This window comes from Mus caroli, unplaced genomic scaffold (genome assembly GCF_978045245.1).
Source record: "Mus caroli unplaced genomic scaffold, Mus_caroli_1 scaffold_5, whole genome shotgun sequence".
NCBI classification, from domain to species: domain Eukaryota; kingdom Metazoa; phylum Chordata; class Mammalia; order Rodentia; family Muridae; genus Mus; species Mus caroli.
The window spans coordinates 128,278,335-128,302,401 of NW_028227260.1; the positions used below are offsets into that span (position 1 = coordinate 128,278,335).

At 37.8% G+C, this 24,067-nt stretch overlaps 1 protein-coding gene across 5 annotated transcripts in view; it reads right to left on the minus strand.

The window, feature by feature from the left end:
* Positions 1 to 24,067, minus strand: part of Znf280c (zinc finger protein 280C) — a 49,078-nt gene that overhangs the window by 14,714 nt on the left and 10,297 nt on the right. For all 5 annotated transcript variants that reach the window (XM_029473464.2, XM_029473465.2, XM_029473463.2 and 2 more), the window contains 9 exons: positions 18,163 to 18,312; positions 13,417 to 13,482; positions 12,956 to 13,089; positions 9,985 to 10,090; positions 8,524 to 8,688; positions 8,283 to 8,392; positions 5,099 to 5,319; positions 1,159 to 1,316; positions 541 to 641 (listed from right to left, as the gene is read on the minus strand). In XM_029473464.2, the coding sequence (XP_029329324.1) occupies positions 541 to 641; positions 1,159 to 1,316; positions 5,099 to 5,319; positions 8,283 to 8,392; positions 8,524 to 8,688; positions 9,985 to 10,090; positions 12,956 to 13,089; positions 13,417 to 13,482; positions 18,163 to 18,301 (1,200 nt within the window). In that variant the 5' untranslated portion in view covers positions 18,302 to 18,312. The remainder of the gene's footprint in view (positions 1 to 540; positions 642 to 1,158; positions 1,317 to 5,098; positions 5,320 to 8,282; positions 8,393 to 8,523; positions 8,689 to 9,984; positions 10,091 to 12,955; positions 13,090 to 13,416; positions 13,483 to 18,162; positions 18,313 to 24,067) is intronic.

The following is a 24,067-nucleotide window of genomic DNA, read 5'->3' on the forward strand; positions in this document are numbered from 1 at the left end:
AGAAAAACATCCTGCACTAGAGACATTTCAAACCATAGCCAGACTTTATCCCTCTTTTCAGATCTACCATCTCTCATGTTGACTTATATATTCAAGCACTTATTTATGCTTTTTTCTGCTATACAAAAGATCATTTTCTTATTCATATTTAAAAGACTAAGTCAGAGACAGTTTATCTTTAGGTTGCTTTCAAACTCTGGAAAAACACTTGTCAAAATATACTTAGGTTCTCTAGTATTTCCTATTTCCCTGATATGTGTATAATCTTCGCTATATAAGCCTATGTTTGTCTTTCTCTAGTAGGACAAGTGTCTACTACAAAACTCAGAAAACTCTGGCCAGGAAGGCCAAATTCAGCTTACCACACCAACACACAATGCATGAGTTTGACCAGGTGGAAGTCACAGAACACAAGGGCTTTTCCGTTTTAGTATACTAACCCATTTTGTTTAAATGCTTCAGAAATCAAAAGAAACAATACCATTTCATGGAATACAGACATTGATCAGACAGCGAAGTATATAATAAACATGTGTATACCTGGCAAATATATGGCATTTCACCAGGTTTGTGAGTATCCTTCATGTGTTGTAAAAGCATATGCTCTGTTTCAAATGACAATTCACAGATCTTGCAAATAGCTAAAAGGGAAAAATACATTACAGCATTTTTCACGTTTATGAACACAGGATTCATTTTGCATAATCATAGCATTAAATAATACAGTAATGCGACTAGAGCCTTATCACTATTGACTCTAACTATCTAACACTATTGATGTAGTTTGGTTATAGAGCTACACAGTTCCTAGCCTGTGCTAACTACAACCACAGTTTTTGTATTAAGTATAAATTAAGGGCATTGTTTTTTTTCTTAAAGATTTATTTATTATTATAATTAAGTACATTGTAGCTGTTTTCAGACACACTGGAAGAGGGCGTCAGATCTCACTACGGGTGGTTGTGAGCCACCGTGTGGTTGCTGGTATTTGAACTCAGGACCTTCGATAGAGCAGTGAGTGCTCTTACCCACTGAGCCATCTTGCCAGCCCCAAGGGCACTGGTTTTAAAATTTAAAAATCCTCTATAAACTTTCCAACAGAATCCTTAGCATTCCCTCACAATCAGATAAATCAAAGTATGTAAAACTGTCACTTACTAGAAAAATCATGAGGAGTATGTGTGCTCTCAATGTGGCACTGGAGCTGGAAGGGGTTGGGATACTGCCGGTAGCAGTGCTGGCACGTAGTATGGCTTTCCCAGGTCTCGTTGTTCTGCTTCTCAAGTTCCAAGTGGTGTTTCATGTGGTTCATGAACCTATAATGATAGTAAGACAGGTGCAAAAAGGTGCACGTTTATAACAAGACATTCACAAATAATTATTGGATCCTAAAAATTTTTAATGTAGTTGCATGACTGATATTTAAAATATTACCTCTAAGACTTTAATGTGATCTAGAAAAGTATATACTTGTGGTGTGACTGGAATGAGATTCACCCCCATAGGCTTATATATTAGCATGCCCATCTGGAAGGATCAGATTAGGCGTGGCTTTGCTTCTTGGCTACCAGAAGGTGAAACATTTTTCTTCTCTATGCCCTTCGTCCAGGATGTTTCTGCCTTGGTAGAAGCATCAGCTAATAATGATTGAAATCTCTCAAGCCAAGAGCCAAAATCAACTCTTTCTTCCTTAAATTGTTTCTCTTAGATTACTTGTCACAATGTCAACTGAAATACAGAAAATACTTTCCTTGCAATGTTAACCTCTACAACACCATTCATTTGATCAGTTTTATATTCTGTTATCTCAGGTTCTCTAAAAAGGGCTGCAGATAAGAGGGCATCCTGAGGTTTCATGGGAGAGCTTATGATATAAATGGGCACACATGCTTTGAAGTCTTTACTAGACTGAATTTCAAAGTAAAACAAGCCAATCAATCGAACTGCTTTTTCGGTGTGATGGCTCACACCTGCAATATTAGAACTAGGGAGGCTAAGAGAAACAACAGTAACAAAAAGCATTTGTAATATTAGCTTGGCTATTTACAATAATTCTCTACAAGTCTCTATAGAAAACCATCCTACAATAAATTATCAGTGTAGAGAAGCAAAGGCGAAGGGTTTGATCGTCATCCCTTTTCACACCACCACCAAAGAACATCTTATTTCTGTTGAGACAGTCTCACATAACCCAAGCTGGCCTTGAACTCATTTCATAGCTGAGGTCTGTCTTGAAATTCTGATCTTCCTACTTGCACTATCTGAGTACTGGGAATATAGACTTTAAAATTATAAGCTTTATAAAGAACTGTGAGCTATAGCTGGCTATAATTACAATCTACAATATCTACTTTTTTTGGAGACAGGGTGTCTAGGTAGCCCAGGATGTTTTCCCAACATCTGTTTTACCATCCCAAGTACTGAGATTACTGCCATGCAGCACAATGCTTGGAGTCCAGTATCTTCTTTACTCCTTTAGTTTTGGTAGAAGTCTATAATTTACTTTGAAAAGTATTCAAAAAATCATATGGTTCTATGGATAAATATACATCGAGTACCTGTGAAATTCTGATCTGAAATGTTCCAAAATCCAAAAGGTTTTGAGCATCTCCTCACTCCACAAGTGCACTTAACTTTTAGGTCAATTTGATACAAGCTAGAGTCATCAAAGCAGAGTACTTCAATTAAGAAAATGCCTCCAAAAGATCGGCTGTGAGCAAGCCTGTTGGCATATTTTTTAAATTCATGATTCATAAAGGAGAGCCCAGTACATTCTGGGTAGGGCTAACCCTGGGCTGGTGATCCCAGGTGCTATGAGAAAGCAGATTGATCTGGTCACAGGGAGCAATCCAGTAAGCAGCACCCCTCTGTGGCCTCTGCATCAGCTCCTGCCTCCAGGTCCCAGCCCTGTTTGAGTTCCCTGCCCTCACTGCCTTTGATGATGATGGAACTGTGAGTGAGTGAAATAAACACTCTCCTCCACCAGTGGCTTTTTGGGCAAGGTGTTTCATCTCAGCAATAGAAACACCAACTAAGACACATGATAATATACAATGCAGGTAAATCAGAAGTATCATGCTTAGGCTAAATATAATAAAGTATAAATGACACATATACCAGTTTATTTGATTTCTGCAGTACAATGTGAATGGTAAAATCGAATTGGTAAATAGATGTTCATGGTAAAACTTTTTTAAAACTGTTGTTGAATATTTAACATTTTTTATTATAAAATGTTGGGAGAATAGCACTGTTACACACGTCAATGCCCAGTCTTTGTGAGTATAGGTACAAGGCCTGCATAAGATTAAGCCAGCCAAAAATCTCAGTATGGATAGAAAAGGGCTTTATAAAGTCCCGTTTTTAACTGAGGAACTACTAAGAGGAGTCAATTTTCCTCAGAAAATTTCAGTCCCTGAAAGACTGGCTCAAGCTCCAGCAGTTGGCCATATACCCATGCCCCACACCCTACACTAAGCATCACTAGGTGTACCCAGCAGGTTTAAGAAAAAAAATAGCAATGCCTTACAAAGGAAAAGTGGGGGTAGGAAAATAGGGGCAGTATTGAGGGTGAAGACATGAGGTGGATTTAGTCAAAATGCATTATATGCATGTATGAAATCCTCAAACACCAAAAAAGACTAGAAAAATGCTACTATTCCATACTTCGTTTTTTAGTTTTCCTAAAGCTGTACTGTACAGTGTCTATCCTGTCTACAAGCAATATGAAGAGTTTGTACTTGACAGAGCTCATTTTTTTTTTTTTTTTTTTTTTTGGTTTTTCGAGACAGGGTTTCTCTGTATAGCCCTGGCTGTCCTGGAACTCACTTTGTAGACCAGGCTGGTCTCGAACTCAGAAATTCGCCTGCCTCTGCCTCCCGAGTGCTGGGATTAAAGGTGTGTGCCACCACACTCGGCCCCAAATCTTACATGAAAGAATGAATAAAAGGTCAGGCTTTGAGCAATCTACTAGGTTATATTTATAAAAGAAAAATTCTAGTAGGGTATCATGGCACACACCATTAATCTCAGTACCTAGGATTAAAGCAGAGGCAGGCAGTTCTATGTGATTTTGAGGTCAGCCTAGTAGTCTACCTAGTGAGTTCCAGGACAGTCAGGGGTACACAGTGAAACCCTGTCTCAATTTTTTTTCTCTAAGCTAGGAACGGCAGTACAGTCCTTTAGTTCCAGCTTTTGGGAGGCAGAGACAGGTGGATCTCTGTAAATTCGAGGCAAGCTCTGTGAATTGGACTACATGGTGAGTTCCAGGATAGCCAGAGTTACCAAGTAGAAACACTCTGTGTCAAAAAGTTTCTTCATGGTGTTGCATGTCATTAGTCCCAGTACTCAGGAGGCAGAGGCAGGTGGGTCTCTAGAGTTTGAGGCCAGTCTACAAAATTGAGTTCTAGGACAGCCAAGGCCACACAGAGAAACACTGTCTCAAGACAGAAAAAAACTGCTTTTTTCTATAGAAAACTCTTGGAAGTAGTATTAACAATAAATATTGAGAAAGACATCACATACACACACATTATGGAAACTATGTCACCTACCTCAAATATCAGGTTATAAAAGCAATGAAAAAATAATTTTGTTACTTGTTTTACAAATAATAATAAATACTCAACATGCCATGTAATATTTTGATAATAAAATCCAAGTTCTTAAATTTTAAGACCAAAAATTTATAAAATCTTTAGAGTTTCAACCAGGCATGGTAGCACATGCCTTTAATCGTAGTACTAAGGAGGCAGAAATAGGCACATCTTTGAGTTTCTGGGCAGCCAAGTCTATATAGTGAGTTTCCATATGTACTGAGACCCTGTCTCACAAAAAGAAGTCTTCAGAACTCTATTGGGAATTATATCTGTGTTTAAAATGTTTCAATTGTACAAAGATCAAAGCAGACATGTTGTGTACACCTTGAACTTCTCCTGTATTTTAAGCTATATGAAAAAATTATAATTGGGTAGATTCAGGCATCAAATTATGAAAATGGAAGAGAAAATAAAGACATCTAGCACAAGAAATAGCCTTTCTTAGTAGAAGAATCGCAATGATTTACCTAGGATAACAAAAAAATACAATATTTACATACCTAATATTATTTTTAAGAACTTTTGTGCAACTGAAGCATTTAAAAGTGGTGTGAGTCTTCTGGCTGTCCTCAATAGTTCCTTCATGTCTTCCATAATAAAAGTCACTGACTAGCATGATCAGTTTTTCTTTATCTGACTCGATGGTAGCTTTGCTTACAGCCTTTGAATTTTCTGACTTGAGAGTTTCCAGAAAGTTATTTATCATGTCTGGGCAGCAACGCTGAAAGAGGAGGAGTAGCATGTTTTATTTGAACCTCTTATAAAAATCCATGCTTAAATCCATGCTTAGCAATACGAAAGATACCCACCGAGACACTGGCTTCTTTCCTTCTGCAAGTTCCAACAACAAACACCAGCATTTTAATGAAAGAAATAACTTCCAAAACAAATGACCAACTTTAAGTCTGGAGAGATCTATATTGCAGTAGCTTGCATACAAAAAAGCAATTGAAAAGTTGCAAGATATAACCGGGCATGGTGGCGCACGCCTTTAATCCCAGCACTTGGGAGGCAGAGGCAAGCGAATTTCTGAGTTCGAGGCCAGCCTGGTCTACAGAGTGAGTTCCAGGACAGCCAGGGCTATACAGAGAAACCCTGTCTCGAAAAAAAAAAAAAGAAAAAAAAAAAACCAAAAACAAAAAAACTTAAAAGCATCATTTTTTTTAAAAAAGAGTTTTTACTTAATGTATGAGTATTTGCATGTATACCTGCATGCCAGAAGAGGATCCTAGATTTCACTATAGATGGTTGTAAGCCACCATGTGGTTGCTAGGAATTGAACTCAAGACCTCTGGAAGGGCAGCCAGTGCTTTTAAGTGCTGAGCCATCTCTCCAGTCCAGTGCCTAGTTATCTAATGACATACTAATACTTGAGTCAAGCATAATCGGAACTGGACTTTGAACACAGTTAATATGTCGTTCTCCTAACACAAGGTAGCAGATAATGTGTGACCAAAAAAGAAAGATTTATCAGTCACATATTCTCTCTCTCACTTTCTCTCTCTTTCCCGAGGTTCTCTGCATAGCACTGGCTGTCCTAGAACTCACTCTGTAGACCAGGCTGGCCTTGAATTCAGAAATCTGCCTGCCTATGCCTCCCAAGTGCTGGGATTAAAGTTGTGTGCCACCACTGCCTGGCATCAGTTACATTCTTTTTTTTTTTTTTTTTTTTTTTTTTGGTTTTTTCGAGACAGGATTTCTCTGTGTAGCCCTGGCTGTCCTGGAGCTCACTATGTAGACCAGGCTGTCCTCGAACTCAGAAATCCGCCTGCCTCTGCCTCCCGAGTGCTGGGATTAAAGTTGTGTGCCACCACTGCCTGGCATCAGTTACATTCTTAAAAATCTCAGTGCAGTCTATCTATACAACTTAAATATTTCATGGGGGATATTTACCTTGAAATAAAATCAAAATCTCATTTAAACTGATTCTAATATAGAATACTTTCCACACATACATTTTTTTCAATGAAAATTAATTTTTTATTGTATATAATTTTCAGTGGTAGAATTTCTCTAGGATGAGTCTTTAAGAATAACTGGAGCAGATTGGAGAGGTAGCTCAGCAGTTAAGAGCACAGAGAACCCAGGGTTCAACTGTGAGTCCCAACTGACTGCAACTGTAGCTCCAGGGGAGCCAAGGTCTATTCTAGCCTCCAGGAACACCAGGTATGCAAATGGTGCAGGCATACATGCAAACAAAGCACCCAAATACATAAAATAAAAACAAATAAATCTTTAAAACAATAACTGGAGAAAAAAATTAAAATGGAAGAGAATATTTGCAAATCATAGAATTATAATTGTTGGATATATAAACTTCAAAGTATTAGAAAACAACTGTGAGAATTCTTATAATTCCGTAGCACCTCAACGACAACATTAACTATATCTGAAAATAACTTCAAAGTAGACAGAGATGGCAAGAAAATAGAAAGATGCTTATGCATGAATAGTTCTTTCAGAAGAAAATTACCATATAATTCAATCTCATTAAATGTTATCTGTGCTGTATTTAAAACCTAAAGTCATGGTTGATTGCAGTGGCATCTGGCCATTTATGAAAGTCTTTTACACTACTGACTGTAATGGCTAAGCTTGGTTGTTAAGTTGACTACAGGTGAAGTTAACTAAAACCCAAGCAGCTTGGCACACCCACAAGGGACTTTTCTTGGTTGAATTATTTGACGTGGAAGACCCACCCTAAATCTCAGTCCCATCTATTGGCAATCGGCATGAAAGAAAATCGGAGAAGGTTTTGGCTGTTTGCCTGCTTCCCTTCATGGTCACCGACAAATTCATCTATCCTGTTCCAGAGCCACCCCTTCACTGGTGTTAGGACACAGTTCTTTGGGATTCCAAGGTGGACTGCAAAACGGCAACTCTCTAGACTTGGGATTCCAGCCCCAGATTGGGATTGCTGAGACCTTCAGTTTAGAGGATTGAACAACTACTGGATCCTCAGGAAACAGCCAGGACCACCCATAAGCCATTTTAACTATAAATATATTTCTCATATGCCAGGTCTGTTCTTTAGAGAACCCCGAATAATAAGCTATTTATTAGGAATTGCAGTTCAACTTTTTTCCCACTTCTGTTTCTTTTGCTGATTTGGAATCCTACTGAGAATAAGGTATTCTATTCTCCCACATTTCTATACATTCATTCACTTCTTCTGAGTTTCACTGTTCGTTTTGTGGTGATGTCTTTTTTCCTTGATTAGTTCATATTCTTTAAATTTTCTAATAAGTACTTGTAAAAAAATTGGCAAAGGGACTAAAAAGGCATTTCTTTAAACAACGTATACAAAATGAACAGGTGTACATGCAGATACTCATACATGATATAAAAAAATCTTTAAAAGAAAGACAATTAGGCTTCATACATGAACAGGAAAATTAGAATTATGAGGGCTGGGGAAATGCTTCACTAGGCAAAGCATTTTCTGTACATGGGTGAAGACCTGACTTTGAATCATACACTATGGTGTATACACGATGAACTTAAGTTTTATAATTTCATGGCTAGGAAGAATTTACATTTTGTATAATTATTATGAAAATTAATTTTTTACTCATATGAAAATGACAAAAGAAGCTTTATCATTTAAATATCTAGACAAATATTTACTGTGTATTATTCTTAATATTTCATTAGTTTCAAAACTCAAATTTGAAATTCCTTTACCTTTATGTGGCACTTCAAAGGATCCAAAAGCCTGAACTTAACATTGCACTTTGGACAAGACCTTAGTGAAGGTGATCCAGGTGCAGACGGAACTGATGAGGTGTTCATATCTAAAATAAATTAAGGACTTTTATGAATAAAAATCCATCTTTTAAAATACTTAAACATCTTTAAAAATCTCATACTTCCTAAAATTTGTTTCTTACTAGTCCATTTTTCCTTTGTAAGCTTTCATACTTACTTGATAGTACAACTTGGGAAGAAGCCCCCGAAGGCAACGTCTGTAAAGATGATGAAGAGCAAGGGCTTGTTTCAGAAATGCTTGCACTAGTCTTTGGCTTTTTTGGATTAACACTGTTTACTTTGGAAGTGGAAGGATGTTTTAATCCTAAAGTTTGATCGACACCTACAATGATTTGAACACCAGACAAGATTATTTATAAAAGCTTGAGCACAGAATACTACTTTAAGTAAATTGCTATGAAAATGCCTTTAACATTTAAAATGGAGTAAAAATGACTTGGAGCTAATTTAAACGACAAAATTGATATAATCGAAAAGCACAAACTATATGAGGAAGCATTTTCAGATTCACAAAATAAACTTTATGCAAACAATTAAAAAGATACTTTCAAATGAAGCTACTAATTAAAGAAGACAGGCTGAAGGGAAAAAAGCATCCACCTCACAAAACACAAAGCAACAATTACAACAATAATATAGCAAAAAAGAAAGAGACAGAAAAAAGAAAGCCAGATTAAATTTCTCTGAGCTAAGTTTTACAAATGAATCAACTTTTTGGTGATTAAATACATTTTTTGTTTTTTGGTTTTTTGGTTTTTTGAGACAGGGTTTCTCTGTATAGCCCTGGCTGTCCTGGAACCCACTTTGTAGACCAGGCTGGTCTCGAACTCAGAAATCCGCCTGCCTCTGCCTCCCGAGTGCTGGGATTAAAGGTGTGCACCATCACGCCCCGAGATTAAATACATTTTAACTTCAAAAAACATTCTAAAATTCAGGAGAATTCTTTAAAGGTGTTTTGAAAATCTTGGGATATCTCATAAAAATTGAATTTGGTCTTCTCCCAACTAATAATCCGACAAATGGTTTATTTGGTTGTCCCTTATGTAGGTAGGGGAAACAAAAGTAATTCACTCATTCAGAGTTTCCACAGTGGCCTTCCAATTATTATCCTCTGAGTTCATTAAATACAATGGGCAATTCAGACAAAGCCTTTCCTTTTATGTTTTATATGACTTTTGTAGTTTGAAAAATTGTAAAGTATGTGTAAGTATGTATGTGTGAGTGCATGCATACCGTGGTATACCTGTAGAGGTCAGAGGACAACCCACTGGAGTCAGTTCTCTCTTCCTACTATGTGGGTTCAAAGACCATACTCAGACCAGCAAGCTTAGTGACTTCAAAGACCATACTCGGACCAGCAAGCTTAGTGACAGTCACCTTTCCTTGTTGAGCCACCTTGCTGGCTTTTAAAATCTTTCTCCGTTTGTTTATTTAGTCTGCATCTGTGCATAGTATGGAGTTGATTCTCTATTTTGACTATGTGGGTTCCAGGGACGCAACTTAGGTTATCACAAGCTCCTTTACCTGCTAAGCCATCTTCAGGCTTCCATATGGGAATTCTATACGCATATGAATGAAGTCTCTTTTTATAATTTTAAGAAGACATGTTAAATCAAACCTGTCCTCGGTTGCAGTATGTTGGAAGATGGTATATCCTGGGTCGAGTCTGGCTGTGAGACCGAAGAAGCACCGGAATCCTCTTGGGATGAAGTCTTGGTAAAGTTCTGCAAAATGTTAAACTTATTTTGTCAGTTATTATAAAAGTAAACCCGAACTGTATGCTGGCACTACAAAGACACGTTAGAAAACACAAAAGCCAACTTCCCTCTCTGCTAAAATGGCCACACGCTGTGGGAAGAGCACATTGGCATTTGTTATTTTTGCAATTTCCCTAGAAAACTAAAATGAGTTGTGAATAAAATGTTAAAATGTTTAAAAAGCAGTGATAACATTGGCAAGGCAGAGGTTTTATTTTTGGTATGACGTCTCCAAGGACATTTAAGTAGTATCCACTAAAGGCTTTCAAAGGTCCACATCCCTTAACATAACCATTCCACCTCTAAAACTTTGGGTTAAGGAAATGAAAATATTTAACAGAATATAATATCAACATAAACATCTGTCACACCAACTCAAGGGGATCTGATACCCTCTTCTAGTCTCCACTGGCACCAGGCACACACTGTGTGTGTGTCTCACCATGTAGTCTTCAGTGGCTTGGAGCTTGCTATGTAGATCAGACAGGCTTCAAACTCACTGAGATCGACTTGACTCTTTCTCAAAAGTGCTGGAATTAAAGGTATGCAATACTATACCTGTCCATTTATTTAACTATTTAACTGAAAAAATTACTTGTAAGGGTCAAGTTATTCATATTTCCAACTGAAATAGCCCTCAGTATTTGTATTTAAAATACACTTCTTGTAGCTGAATGTCGTGGCACACTCTTTTAATCCAAGACCTCAGGAGGCAGAGGCAGGTGGATCTCTAAATTTGAGGCCAGCCTCATCTACCTAGCAAGTGCCAGGATAACCCAGGGCTAAATAGAGATCCTGTCTCAACACACATCAAGTAGTTTTTTAACTGTGCTAATAAAGACCTTATCATCAACATACTCCATCTTAAAAATAGGTATTTAGTGTGGTCAAGGAAGGCACCGAGTAAAGTCTATCCTGTTTATGATGAGGAAGCTGGAATTAAAGCCCAGGCATATTAAAAACAAACAAACAAACCAAGGCCTATGTCCTACAGCCTACTAATTTTAAGCTGCATCACACTGACTTTTAAAAGAGACAATGAGAGCCATACGTTGCCTGTAAGTCCAGCACTCAGGAGGCAGATGTTGGCAGAAATCTATGAGTGCAAAAACAGCCTGGTCTATCTACAGAGGGAGTTTCAGGACAGTCAGGACTGTTGCATAGAGAAATCCTGTCTCAAAAAAAAAATCAAGGGGGGGGGTTATTATACTAATCTTTCTCTTTGACTGAAATAGTTGTTGCAAAGAAGATCATTTAACCATTTTGAGACAGGTCGGAGCTCATCACTGAAGAGCAGTAGATGCTCTTCAGGAGGGACCTGGTTCAATTCTCAGGGTCCACATTGTATCAGCTAACAACCAACTTTAGTTCTAGTCTCAGAAGGTCCCCCAGAACATCTGACTCCCTCTTCTTCCTCTGCACGCAGCAAACACATGTGGTACACAGATAATCCATGAAAACAGAATGCTATACACACAACAATAAATCATCTAGGTCCTCTGAGTTTCAGGCTCCTCAACCATAAAATCGGAATAATAGTGCCTCCCTCCTAAGAATGTCTTAAGAATTATGTAAGAATTACAGATAGCATTTAGTACAAAGATTTGCACATATTAACAGCTTCCCTCCAAATGTTAAGCATTACTGCCATGTCCTACTTCTATTAAAAGCCTTTTATTATTGTTGTACTTGGGGGTTACTTTGTTTTGTGAGACAGTTAAAATATGTCTCCCAGTCTCATATCCAACTTACTATGGAGAGACTGGTCTCAAATTCAATCCTCTTGACCTTAGCCTCCCAAACACTAGGACTACATGCATGTAGCCGCCATGCTGGCTTTAAATGTTTAAACACTAAACAATGAAAATGGTTTTGAGAATAAACAGCTATGACCTGTTGGAATGGTCATCTCAATTATGAACACCTAAGTTTACTCTGTTAAAAAGGTGATTTTCTGTGGGTTTCCTCTTTACTCGATAAGCTTTTTAGTTCTATGAGGTCCTACTTGCCAATTGTTGACCTTGATTCCTGAGCAAATGGAGCCATCTTCAGAAAGTCCTTCCCTATACCTAAATCAGGTAACTGCCTATGTTTTCTTCTGGCAATATCCACGTTTCAGGTTGCAAACTGAGGTCTTTGATCTACTTGGAGTTAATTTTCATTCAGGGTGATAGATATGGATGTAATTTCATTTCTCTATATGTGGACATGGAGGATTCCAGAACCACTGAATAAAGACGCTATTTTTTCTCAACTGCATGTTTTTGGCCTCTTTGTCAAATACCCGGAGTAAGATTATGGGTTACTGGGGTTTGGAAGGGCAAAGGTTTTGGTACAAAAAATTCTAGACAAGGTAGCTATTGAATTTGATGTTGGATCTTTGTAGTGTTGACTTGAATGTATCAAGAATAGTTGTACATAAAAATCATACAATATACTGACTTTATACTATATAATTTTGTCAGTGTAATAGTGTTCTTTAACACAATGAAATAAATTTAGTTTAAAAATGAAGCTGAATGTGGTGGCTCATGCTTTTTAATCCCAGCACTCAGGAGGCAGAGACAGGTGGATCTCTGACTTTGAGGCCAGCCAGTCTACATAGTGAGTTTCAAGACAGCTAGAGCTACATAGTGAGACCCTTTCTTGAACAAACAAACAAAAACCAAAACAAACAAACAAACAAACAAATCTAAAGACAATGACTCAAAGATAATTTTCTTTGAGTAATTATGGCAGTTAGCTTTGACTATTCTCAACTCTAGCCAGATATATTCTATCCAATGTGTTCTTGAACTAATTGTAAAGTTTAGAAAAGAAAATCAAACTTACCAGTTTAGACACAGTCTGACCATCAGAACTCTCTGAAGATTTGAGAGCAGGATGAAAGCTTGGCAAAGCAACCAGTGGATTTGATGATGGATTTCTGTAGTGTTGACTTGTAGGCTTGAATATATTAGAAATAGCTATATGTGAAAAAAAAAAGACCCAGAATATAATGACCATGTTGGTATACAATCATGCGAAATAGTTGAGTTTGAAATAGTAGAAATTGAAGAGATGGCTTAGCCATTAAATACTCCTGCTACTCTTGCAGAGGACCCTAGCATGTACATCAGGTGGTTAACCACCACTGATTAATTCCAGTTCCAGGGGTCCCATTGCCCTCTTCTGCCCCTCCTGGGCACCCGTACACACATGGTGCACAAAAAAACTCATACAGGAACACATATATACATATAAATAAAACATAACCAAATATTTAACATTAAGACAGTAAAATAATAAAGTACCTGGATTGAATGAACCGTTCTTTAGTCCCTTTGAAGATGAACCAGGGCTACATCTGTTCAAAATATCTACAAGAATATTTCAAAACTCATTACTGAAACAAATAATTAAGATAATATAAAACTGTCTAAATGGACATATATACTCATTAATAGAAATATATTTATGCCCCTTCATGATGACAAGATTTTATGACTAAGTAAGTATTTTACTTATTTTATGAATAAGTAAGTTCTTATTACTCAAAAATCAAGCCTATGCCCAATTCTCATGCCACATTTGATACCCCTAGATTTCTGGAAATTTCATTATGGGACAGCTGATTGGATTGCTCTTCTTCTGATTCTCAATATCTTTCGTTGTGAAAAGAAAATGATCAGATAACAGATTAAGTTAAACCTAGATATTAGCATTTTACTAGCTTAAATATATTACTCTAGAAGTCAATATGGGCCTAACAGGATACTCTAGAGCATTTTAGATTGTTATCTCTTGATCTTGTGTGAATATAATTTTCTGATTACCAATGAATCATATTTAAGTGAAGAAGGTAAAAAACTGATTAAAATTTCTCTTCACAAGAAGGTAATATCTAAATTATGGTTTCTATCGTTGTTGATAATCACCATGAGCAAAGCAACTTGGAGAGTAAAGAGTTTATTTCCTCTTACAAGTTGTACTCCATCATAGATAGAAGTCAGGGCAGAAACTCAAGTACGGCAGGAAGCTGGAAGCCAGAACTGATAGGAGACCTTGGAGGAATGCTGCTTCTTGGCTTGCTCCTCACTGTTTGCTCAGCCTGCTTTCTTATATCATCCATGCTCACCCACCAAAGGATGTCCTCACACTGTATGGGATGGACCCACCTATATCAATTATCAAGAAAATTCACAACACAGGCTTGCCTATAGGCAAATCTGCTGTGGGCATTTTTTCAATTGAGGTTCTCTCTCCAAAAATGGCTCTTGCTTATGTCAAGTTGACATAAAATCTAACTAGCACAGGTAAAAAGAACAATCATTCCGTAAAACCACAAAAATTAATTTTATCTCCTCATAGAATTAGTAAAAAGTAACATAAAATAGAATTGTTTGTTATATGATCATGGAAATGCATCATTTTATGACAATGTTTCTCAACCTGTGGGTCATGACCCTTTGGGAATCAAAGATCAGGTACTACATTGTAATTTGTAGCAGTAACAAAATTACAGTTAGGAAGTAGTAACTTTATGAGTGGGAGGGTCACCACATGAGGAACTGTATTAAAGGGTTGCAACATTAGGAAGGTTGAGACCACTGTTCTATGAAAACATGACAGAAGTCTAGGGGAAAAAAACCTTTTTTCTCAAATTATTTGATATCATGATTTTTTTCCTACTTTATTTTTTGAGACAGGGTCTCAGTACATAGATCAGATTGGCCTTGAACTCTCAATTTTTCTGGGATTATAAGTATGTACTATCAATTTTGGGCTTTGATCTTGTTTTCAGTTTAAGTATTAAACAATCAAGTTGTTACTACTTTGTTGTTGTTGTAGTTCACTAAAACTTTTTTCTTTTGAGAAAAGCACTTTGGTCACATTTTCTTTTAAATAATTATTTCTTATATTTTGAGGATTATTGACAATCCCTTCCCCCTTCCATTTTCTCCTTCTAAATCCTTCCATATTTTTCTGTCCTTGCTCTCTTTCAAATATGGCTTCTTTTATCAACTGTTGTCACATATAGGCATGTGTGTGTGTGTATTTCTAAATATGTAAGTGTGCTGGCTAGTTTTACAGTCATCTTGACACAAGGTACAGTCACCTCAACAGAGAAAATGCCTCCATAAGATTGGGCTGTACATAAGTCTGCAAGGCATTTTCTTTTTTCTTTTTTTTTTTTTTTTTTTTTTTGGTTTTCCGAGACAGGGTTTCTCTGTGTAGCCCTGGCTGTCCTGGAACTCACTCTGTAGACCAGGCTGGCCTCGAACTCAGAAATCCACCTGCCTCTGCCTCCCAAGTGCTGGGATTAAAGTCGTGCACCACCACTGCCCGGCCTGCAAGGCATTTTCTTAATTGCCTTAAGAAATCCTATCTCAAAACAAAACAAAACAAAACAAAACAACAACAATAGAATCAATAAAGAAAGCCCAAACTGAGGAAATTCTGGAAATGAAAACAATTTTGAAATTCGAACAGAAACTTCAGAGACAACCCCTCACTAACAGAATATAAAAAGAGACAGAAGAAAATCTAAGGCACCGAAGACTGAATAGAAGAAATGTATAGTTTGAAAAAAAATCCTGGCACAAAACATCCAAGAAATCTGGGATATTATGTGAAGACCAAATCATAGGAATATAGGGAGAAGAAACTCAAGTCAAAGGCACAGAAAATATTTTCAACAAAATCATCGATGGAAATCCCCCTAACCTAAAGGAGATGTCTATCAAGGTACAAGAAACCTAGAACATCAAATAGACTGCATCAGAAAAGAAATTCCCATATGCACATTATAATCAAAACACTAAATGTAAATAACAAAGAAAGAATATTAAAATCTCCAAGGGGGAAAAAAACCAAGTAACATATAAAGGCACTCCTATTAGAGTGACACCTGACTGCTCAATGGAGACTGTAAAAGCGATGAACCTGGAAGGAAGTTCTACAGGCTCTAGAAGACTATAGATGTCAGTCTAGACTACTATACTCAGCACAACTATCAATTACAAAAGATGGAGAAAATAAGAGATTCCAGGATATATCCAAAGTTTAGCAACATATATTTACAAATCCAGCTATATAGTAGGTACTATAAAGAAAACTCCAACCTGAAGAGATTAATGTCCCCAACTAAATAGAAAGAATCAATAATCCTAGTCCAGCAAATCAAAACACACACACACACCACCACCACCACCACCACCACCACCACCACCAATATGATCACCACTACCGCAACAACAATAACAACAACAAAATAACAGAAATCAACAAGCATTGCTCATTCATATCAATGGTCTCAATTGCCCCAATAAAAGACACAGACTAGAAAGCTGCCCCAAGGATGTTACCTCTCTATTCTTGCTTTATTCTTTGCTCTGTTTTAAGTGATTTACATTGATTTGTGTTATTTTCATGAAACAAAGTGCATTGAATTTAGACTTGAGGCTGGTTAGGTAAAGGAGAGATGACTATACATCAGGACGGAAGGCCGAGGCACCCGGGAGCCCTTTCTCCTGAGTATTCCTGGTTCACTAAGTCATTTCAGTATCTCCGTGTTTTTGTTAATTTTTTTGATGAAAACTATTCCAAAATTTTGAAATTCACTGCATTGTCTTATAAAATTTATTATGAACAACAACAACAAAAAGGACACAGACTAACAGAATGGATAAAAAAAATCCATCGTATCTAAGAAACAGCTCAACATCAAGGGTAGACATCACACAGGAAAAGAAGATGGAAGAAGATATTTGAAGCAAATGGAACTAGAAAGCAAACTACATGGAGAGAGAAAATCTCAATTAACCAAATAAGAAATGAAAAGGGGGACATTAACAGCAGCCATCAAGGAACTCCAGAGAGTCATAAAAATGTACTTAGAAAAACCTGTACTCCAGGCTGGAGATATGACTCAGTGGTTAAGAGCACTGACTGCTCTTCCAGAGGTCCTGAGTTCAAATCCCAGCAACCACATGGTGGCTCACAACCATTTCTAATGGGATCCGATACCCTCTTCTGGTGTGTCTGAAGACAGCGACAGTATGCTCATATATATAAAATAAATAAATCTTTTTAAAAAAGAAATAAACCTGTACCCTACCAAATTGGAAAACCTAAAAGAAATGGATAATTTTCTTGATAGATACCACTTACCAAAGTTAATTCAAAATCAGATATAACCCCTACTGAAATAGAAGCAGTAATTAAATATCCCAATGGTCTTAGGGTTTTATTGCTGTGAATAGACACCATGACCAAGGCAATTCTTAGAAAGGAAAACATTAAATTTGAGGCAGGATTACAGTTGGAAAGATTCAGTCTATTACCATGGTGGGAGGCATGGCAGCATGCAGGCAGAAATGGTTTTGGAGCAGCCAAGAGTTTTACATATTGATCCAAAGGCAGCAAAAGGGGGCTGGAATGTGTTTCACATCAGGTGAAGCTTGAGCATTTAAGACCTCAACACCTCACCTTCACAGTGACACACCTCCCCTAAGTAGTCCACACCTTTTCCACACTTCCTCCAACAGGGCCACACCTCCCAATAGTGTCGCTTTCTACAGGCCAAGCATTCAAACACATGAACCTATTGGGGACCATACCTATTCAAACCACCACACCCACCAAAAATTTATTTACATTGGAGTCCCTAGGCTGCTGTGGGGATCTTCCTCAATCGCTCTCTTCTCTATTCACTGAGGCAGAGAACTGAACACAGAGTTGCCAATAAGACTGGAGTCTACCCAGTCACTTTCCGATCTCTGCCTCCTAAGAACTGAAATTATAGGAAGGCTACCATTGCCACCTGGCATTTACATGGCTTCTGAGGATCCAAATTCCAGGACTCATGCTTTGGGTGTGCACAGCAAGTGCTTTAAGTGCTAAGGTATTCCCTAGCCCTACCTTTTCATCTAAGCTCTTTTCAGAACAAATACATCATGTACTAAAAATAAAACAGGCACAGGTTTGTCCCATTCAAAAAAAAAAAACCAAACAAACAAACAACCATCATACGAAACTTCATTGAAATAAATGCTTACTGGAAATGGCTGGCTTGGAACTTGATATCTCTCCAACAAAGATCAGCTCATCATCGTCATCTTTACTTTGACTTTCTTCTACTTTCTGCTGCCATGGTTCCAACTCTTCTTCTTCACATTCCATGAAAAGTTCAGCCATTTTTGAATTATCTAATTTCCAAGAGGAGAGAAACAACCCTTATGTTCAAAAGGAAAAAAAAAACCCCACATATTTGTAATAGGAAGTAAGCTAATTAAAGATAAACTTTAATAATCTTAAAGGAAACTACTGAATAGTACATAATAACTATGAATTGATAGTCATAGTTGGTATATCATATAGCAAGAATAAAGTGAGAAAACAACCTGTAATCTCTAAACTGGTGTACTCCTGAAACCCTCCCTACCATCCATTCAGGAGGTTGACGTAGTAGGATGACATTTTTGAGGCTTATCTCAAAACAAAACTAGTAAAAACTGACTAGGGAGCTAGAACATTGGGGACAGCAGTTGAGTTACAATGGTCAAATTTTTATTTTTTAGGTTTTTGTTATGTTTTGTTTGCATATATGTTTGTGCTCCATATGCATGTCATGCTTGCAGAGGCCAGAAGAGGGCGTGAATCATCTGGAACAGAATTTACAGACAGTAGTTGGCAGCCAAGTGGGTTGTGAGAACCAAACTGGGGTCCTCTGGAAGAATAAGTAGTGCTCTTAACTGCTGAGCCATCTCTCTAGTTCCAGGCAGCCAAAAATTTAAGAAAAAAATCTAATCAAACTAAGTTTATGCTATATGACTAGGATATGATTATATGTACAAATAGGAGAGTATATACTCATTACCTGAAACCAAAACCCATCATTTGTATTTAAAAAAACAAACCAAAAATAAGTGGCAATTAGGTTGGAAGGAGGAAAAAACTGCACCAGAGATATTAGGGTACAGAATAAAAACATCCCCTCACCTCACAATACTAGGGTGGAAATAGGGAAAATAGAAAAGCTTATCCCATTCCAGGGTAGAATAGACAGTTCTCATCTCAAGAAATTAAATAAAGAATGCACTGCAAATATTACCAGTTCTGTATAACCCCACAGCTCATAACAAATATAATTACTTTAAAAATAAGAATAAAAAGAAAATCCAGGGCCGGGTGTGATGGCGCACGCCTTTAATCCAGGGAGGCAGAGGCAGGTGGATTTCTGAGTTCGAGGCCAGCCTGATCTACAGAGTGAGTTCTAGGACAGCCAGGGCTGCACAGAGAAACCTTGTCTTGAAAAAAAAAAAAAACCCACACACAAAACCAAAAAAGACTTTAGACAAAACAGATAGAACAAAGGATACAAGAAATTAAAAACAATATGCTTTAGAGAAATTTGACAAAATGTAATAAACAGGGGTTGGAGAGATGGCTCAGTGGGTAAGGACCTTTTTTGCCCCAGCCTAATAATCTGAGTTTCAATTCCTTGGTCATGCCATGTAAAATGGAAGGTAAAAGGGCTCACAAAGGTTATCCTCTGCCCTCCACATGTGTGGTGTGGCATATGCGCACACACAGTATACACATACACATCAATAACAATAAAATAAAATTTAAATATATAAACAAGAACATTCAGAAAATAATTAAAAACAAATCAGGTGATACTAACTAAAACGTATCCTAAAAGCAAAAGTTAAGTATATGTGGGACTGAAACACACACACACACACACACGATACTTTTCTTGAGACAAGATCTTACTATGTTGACTTTATACTCTTGGTAATCCTCTTGTTTCAGCCTCCCAAATGTTAAGAGTTATAGGCATGTGTGCCCATTCTCCGTTAGAAACAAATATAAAATGTAAATGTTATCTAATGGAAATTCCAGGAAAAAAAATCAATAGAGAAAAAGAGGGCCAGGTTTGTATCTCAGCTTGTAGAGTAGTTGCCTAGCATTTATAAAGACCTAGATTCAATTCCCAGCACAAATGTAGAACAGTCTCAGTATTCTGGAGGTGAGACAAAAATATTAGCAGTTTAAGATAATCCTCAGTGTTGCCTGAACATTTTTTTTCCTGAACAAAACCAGGATGTCTATCACCCCAGACAGGGAACCAAGAACAGAACCCAAGTGTAAATTTGTTAAAAGGTTTTTAACCATTTATTTATACATACATACATTCCAATATCTCCCCCTGTCCTCTTAGTCTCCCCCTCACACAGCTCCTCTCTCCATTCTCCGCTCCTCTCCTTCTCTGAGAAGGAGGAGCCCTGTGCCCTGTATCATCTCATCCTGACACCTCAAGCTACTGCAGGACTATGTGCATCCTCTCCCACTGAGGCCAAATAAAGTATTAGCAGTACTACTGCACTTTTCAAACTATGTGTATTTAAGTAGATTCCAACCCCTCTTACTTTCCCAATTACCCCCGCTACCCCTGTCCTACATCTCCCCTTCTATTTTTCTCTTATAAAATATGTGTCCTTTTGTACACTCTCCTCTTCCCATCTCCTTCTTCATCACCTATTGTTACCCTCTTAGTCTCCTTTATAAATATTCTTGGCTGGCCTAGCAGTGGCTATGAAAACCAGGTTGTTCTTGAACTCAGAGACCCATCTGCCTCTGCCTGTATGTGATCTTTGCTACTTTGTGGGTTCTTTCTTTCACCCCTTTTATACCCTTTCAACTCCCTACCATTTGATAAGAGAGAAAAAAGGATAGAGAGGAAAAACAAGAGGTCCCTGAATAAGGTCAGGGGTTGGAAAGAAGGTAACATTATCATAATATTACTTCCTGATTAGGAGTGTCGAGTTCCTTAGGGCAAGTTTGATCTTTGCTGTTAGGCTATCTAACTTCTTCTTGTTTCTTCTATTCTTGTGACTACTTAACAAACTGCAACCAACAACAGCCAATAACAACCCACAACCTACCATGTCTCCGGGTGCCCGCCCTAGTACTTATATACCCTCTAAAATGTCCCAAGGATTCCAAATGGCACACAATTGCAGAGACTATATGCTGCTGGCAAAATCATGCCCCTGCTTAGAGCACAAGACAATTCATAGTCAGATGCTGTGGACAATTTGAAGCAGTCCCATACCCCACACCTGGGATTAAAATGACAACATATTTTTATATTTCTGTGTTTTAAAAGAAACCAAAATTCCAAAATTGTCACTCCATCTGCCACTGGAGCAGTGGGATTAAAGCACGTGCTCCTGACTTCTAATTGTTTTTAGTTGCTTATTTACAAGACCACGAGCAACTTATGGGGGATGGCTTTAATACTGAAGAAAAAAGTCTCTCTCTCTGCCTCGAAGGGCTCTCATTAGGCCATCACTCCATGCAAAACTTTTCTTCTGGTTGGAGACATACACGAACCCTTCCGCCAGAAACAACTGCTTGTAAGTCTTAAAGAGGGTTGGGGACTCTGAACTTGTCCCCTATTAATTGCTTGCAAATCTTGGCCAGATCTATGGTCTCTGGAGCTCATTCCTAGTAATTCCTGTCTATAAAGCCCTGGGAAGGGTGAGACCCTCGTCTTGGCAACCTTAACTGTGCAACTGTTAACTGTCTCTAATTCCTGGCTGTAGGGCAGGAACTCATGAGCCCTCCTCTGCAGTCAACCCTCTTTGTTTTACATTTACTTTTGAGGGCATTCTCTGTAGTGACAGTTTTTAGAATTCTGGAATGTGTGCTTCTTTAAAAACAAAACAAAACAAAACAAACAAAACAAACCATAAGCATGTGCTTTTGTTTTAGTCCCAGGTATATGTAAGTGGGGCTGCTTTGGACTGTCCACAGCAGCTGACCATGACTTGCCTCATGCTATAGCAGAAGCATTGTTTTGCCAGCTGCAGATAATTTCTGCGATTGTGTGACATTTGGAATTCTGGGAACTTTTCAGAGGAGCCCTGATAAGTGGGAGTTTAGGGAGGTTGGTTGCAATTTGTTAGTAGCCATAGTTAAAGAAAAAACAAAAAAAAATTTGGATTAAAGGATTTTCCTAATTCCTCACTCCCCTCTATCCTTGTTTCTTTTCTATCTAGTGTTAAGGAGTGAAAGCAAGGGGGTGGGGAAAATAAGAACCCATAAAGTATCAAAGACCATCTACAATTCTCCTTCCAGTATGTGGGTCCTACGGAGCCATCTCACAGTCATTTTTTAAATGCTTATAGATGGGGACCAAAGTATTCCATGACAAAACCAAATTCACACAATATCTTTCCATGAATCCAGCCCTTCAAAGGATAATAACGGGAAAACACCAACACAAGGATGGAAACTACACCCTAGAAAAAGCAAGAAAGTAATCCTTCAACAAACCTAAAAGAAAACAGCCACAAGAACAGAATCCCAACTTTAACAACAAAAATAACAAGAAGCAACAATTAAATGCTTATAAAAAGAGGCCTCATGAGCTACTCTTCCTAGCATCCATTTGCCTATCAATCATTGGGAAAGGATGTGGCCTCGTGAGTCCCCTCCTCTAGTAACCATTAGCTCTCTATAAAAACATTGGAGTAGGAAGGGAGTCATAAGCCCTTTTCCCATTCTATGAAGAAAAGTTGTCAAGCTTGTGTAGGTCTCCTACAGGTAATCATAGCTGCTGACAGTTCAGGAAGGAAAAGGCTGTAATTCCCAGATGTCAGGAGCCTTCATTGGAGAAGCTAATAACTAGCAGGGGATCTTCCTGAGATGAGTCCACCTTGGATTATAATCCACCATAGATTTGCACCAGTAGGCAAGGCCTATGAGAAATTCATTTTAGGAAAGATTTCTGCTATTAATATGCTTTTCCTGTTATTAAACATGTATAACAATCACTAGGTATTAGCCCACCCTTTTGAGCAGATCTCTGCAGAACAATGAAGGCATACTACTGTCTTGTACTGATGCTATATAGACAAAGAGATGACTTCCTAATTCTTAATGATGATCCTATAAGAACTCCTAAAATTATATCAGTATTTATTAAGCTCTTTTATAGTGTGACTGCTATGAGGTCCTTTTCTGATAGTCAAAACTATCCGAACTCTGTCATGAGAACTCTGTCAGTCTCCCATGTGTCACCAGTTAATTGCCTCTTAGATAGTAAGCAGACATTTTACTACTTAAGAGTACATTCCAAGAAGCTATAAAACAATTAACTAAAGGTCATAAAAAGGGAATGAATGATTTATTATAGGTGCTAGGACAGAAAAGAAAATATTGACTGGATTTGTCTATACAAAACTTCACTACTAACTTAGTTATGTTTTCTAATTCTCCATGAACCTGTAGAGATATGACAGGTGATGGTTGTTTAGAGAGATAATTACTCCTAATGGATACGTATGTAAATATTGTATGTTGTAAACTCTTTATTTGATTTATGTTATGAATTTATGTGTAAACTTGTGATGAACTTTTTACCATGTGATCATGTATTTTGAAAGATGTATAAGTGCTGAGGACAAAGAGAAGAGGGCATTCTCCTTGTCCTGCTTTTCTTAACATTCTCCTTATCCCCCTCTTCTTAGCACTCCTTATTCAGTTTTTCTTAGATTCTGCTTATCCTTGTCTTAGGCACACCCTTATTCCCAGTTTTTTTTTTTTTTTTTTTTTTTTTGGTTTTTCGAGACAGGGTTTCTCTGTGTAGCCCTGGCTGTCCTGGCACTCACTTTGTAGACCAGGCTGGCCTCGAACTCAGAAATCCGCCTGCCTCTGCCTCCCGAGTGCTGGGATTAAAGGCGTGCGCCACCATGCCCGGCATTTTCCCCAGTTTTCATAGAAGCCCCTTCCCTCTTTGTCTTAGAGAACTTACTTAAAAAAAAAAAAAGATTTATTTATTATTATATGTAAGTAGACTGTAGCTGTCTTCAGATGCACCAGAAGAGGGCGTCAGATCTCAGGACAGATGGCTGTGAGCCACCATGTGGTTGCTGGGAATTGAACTCA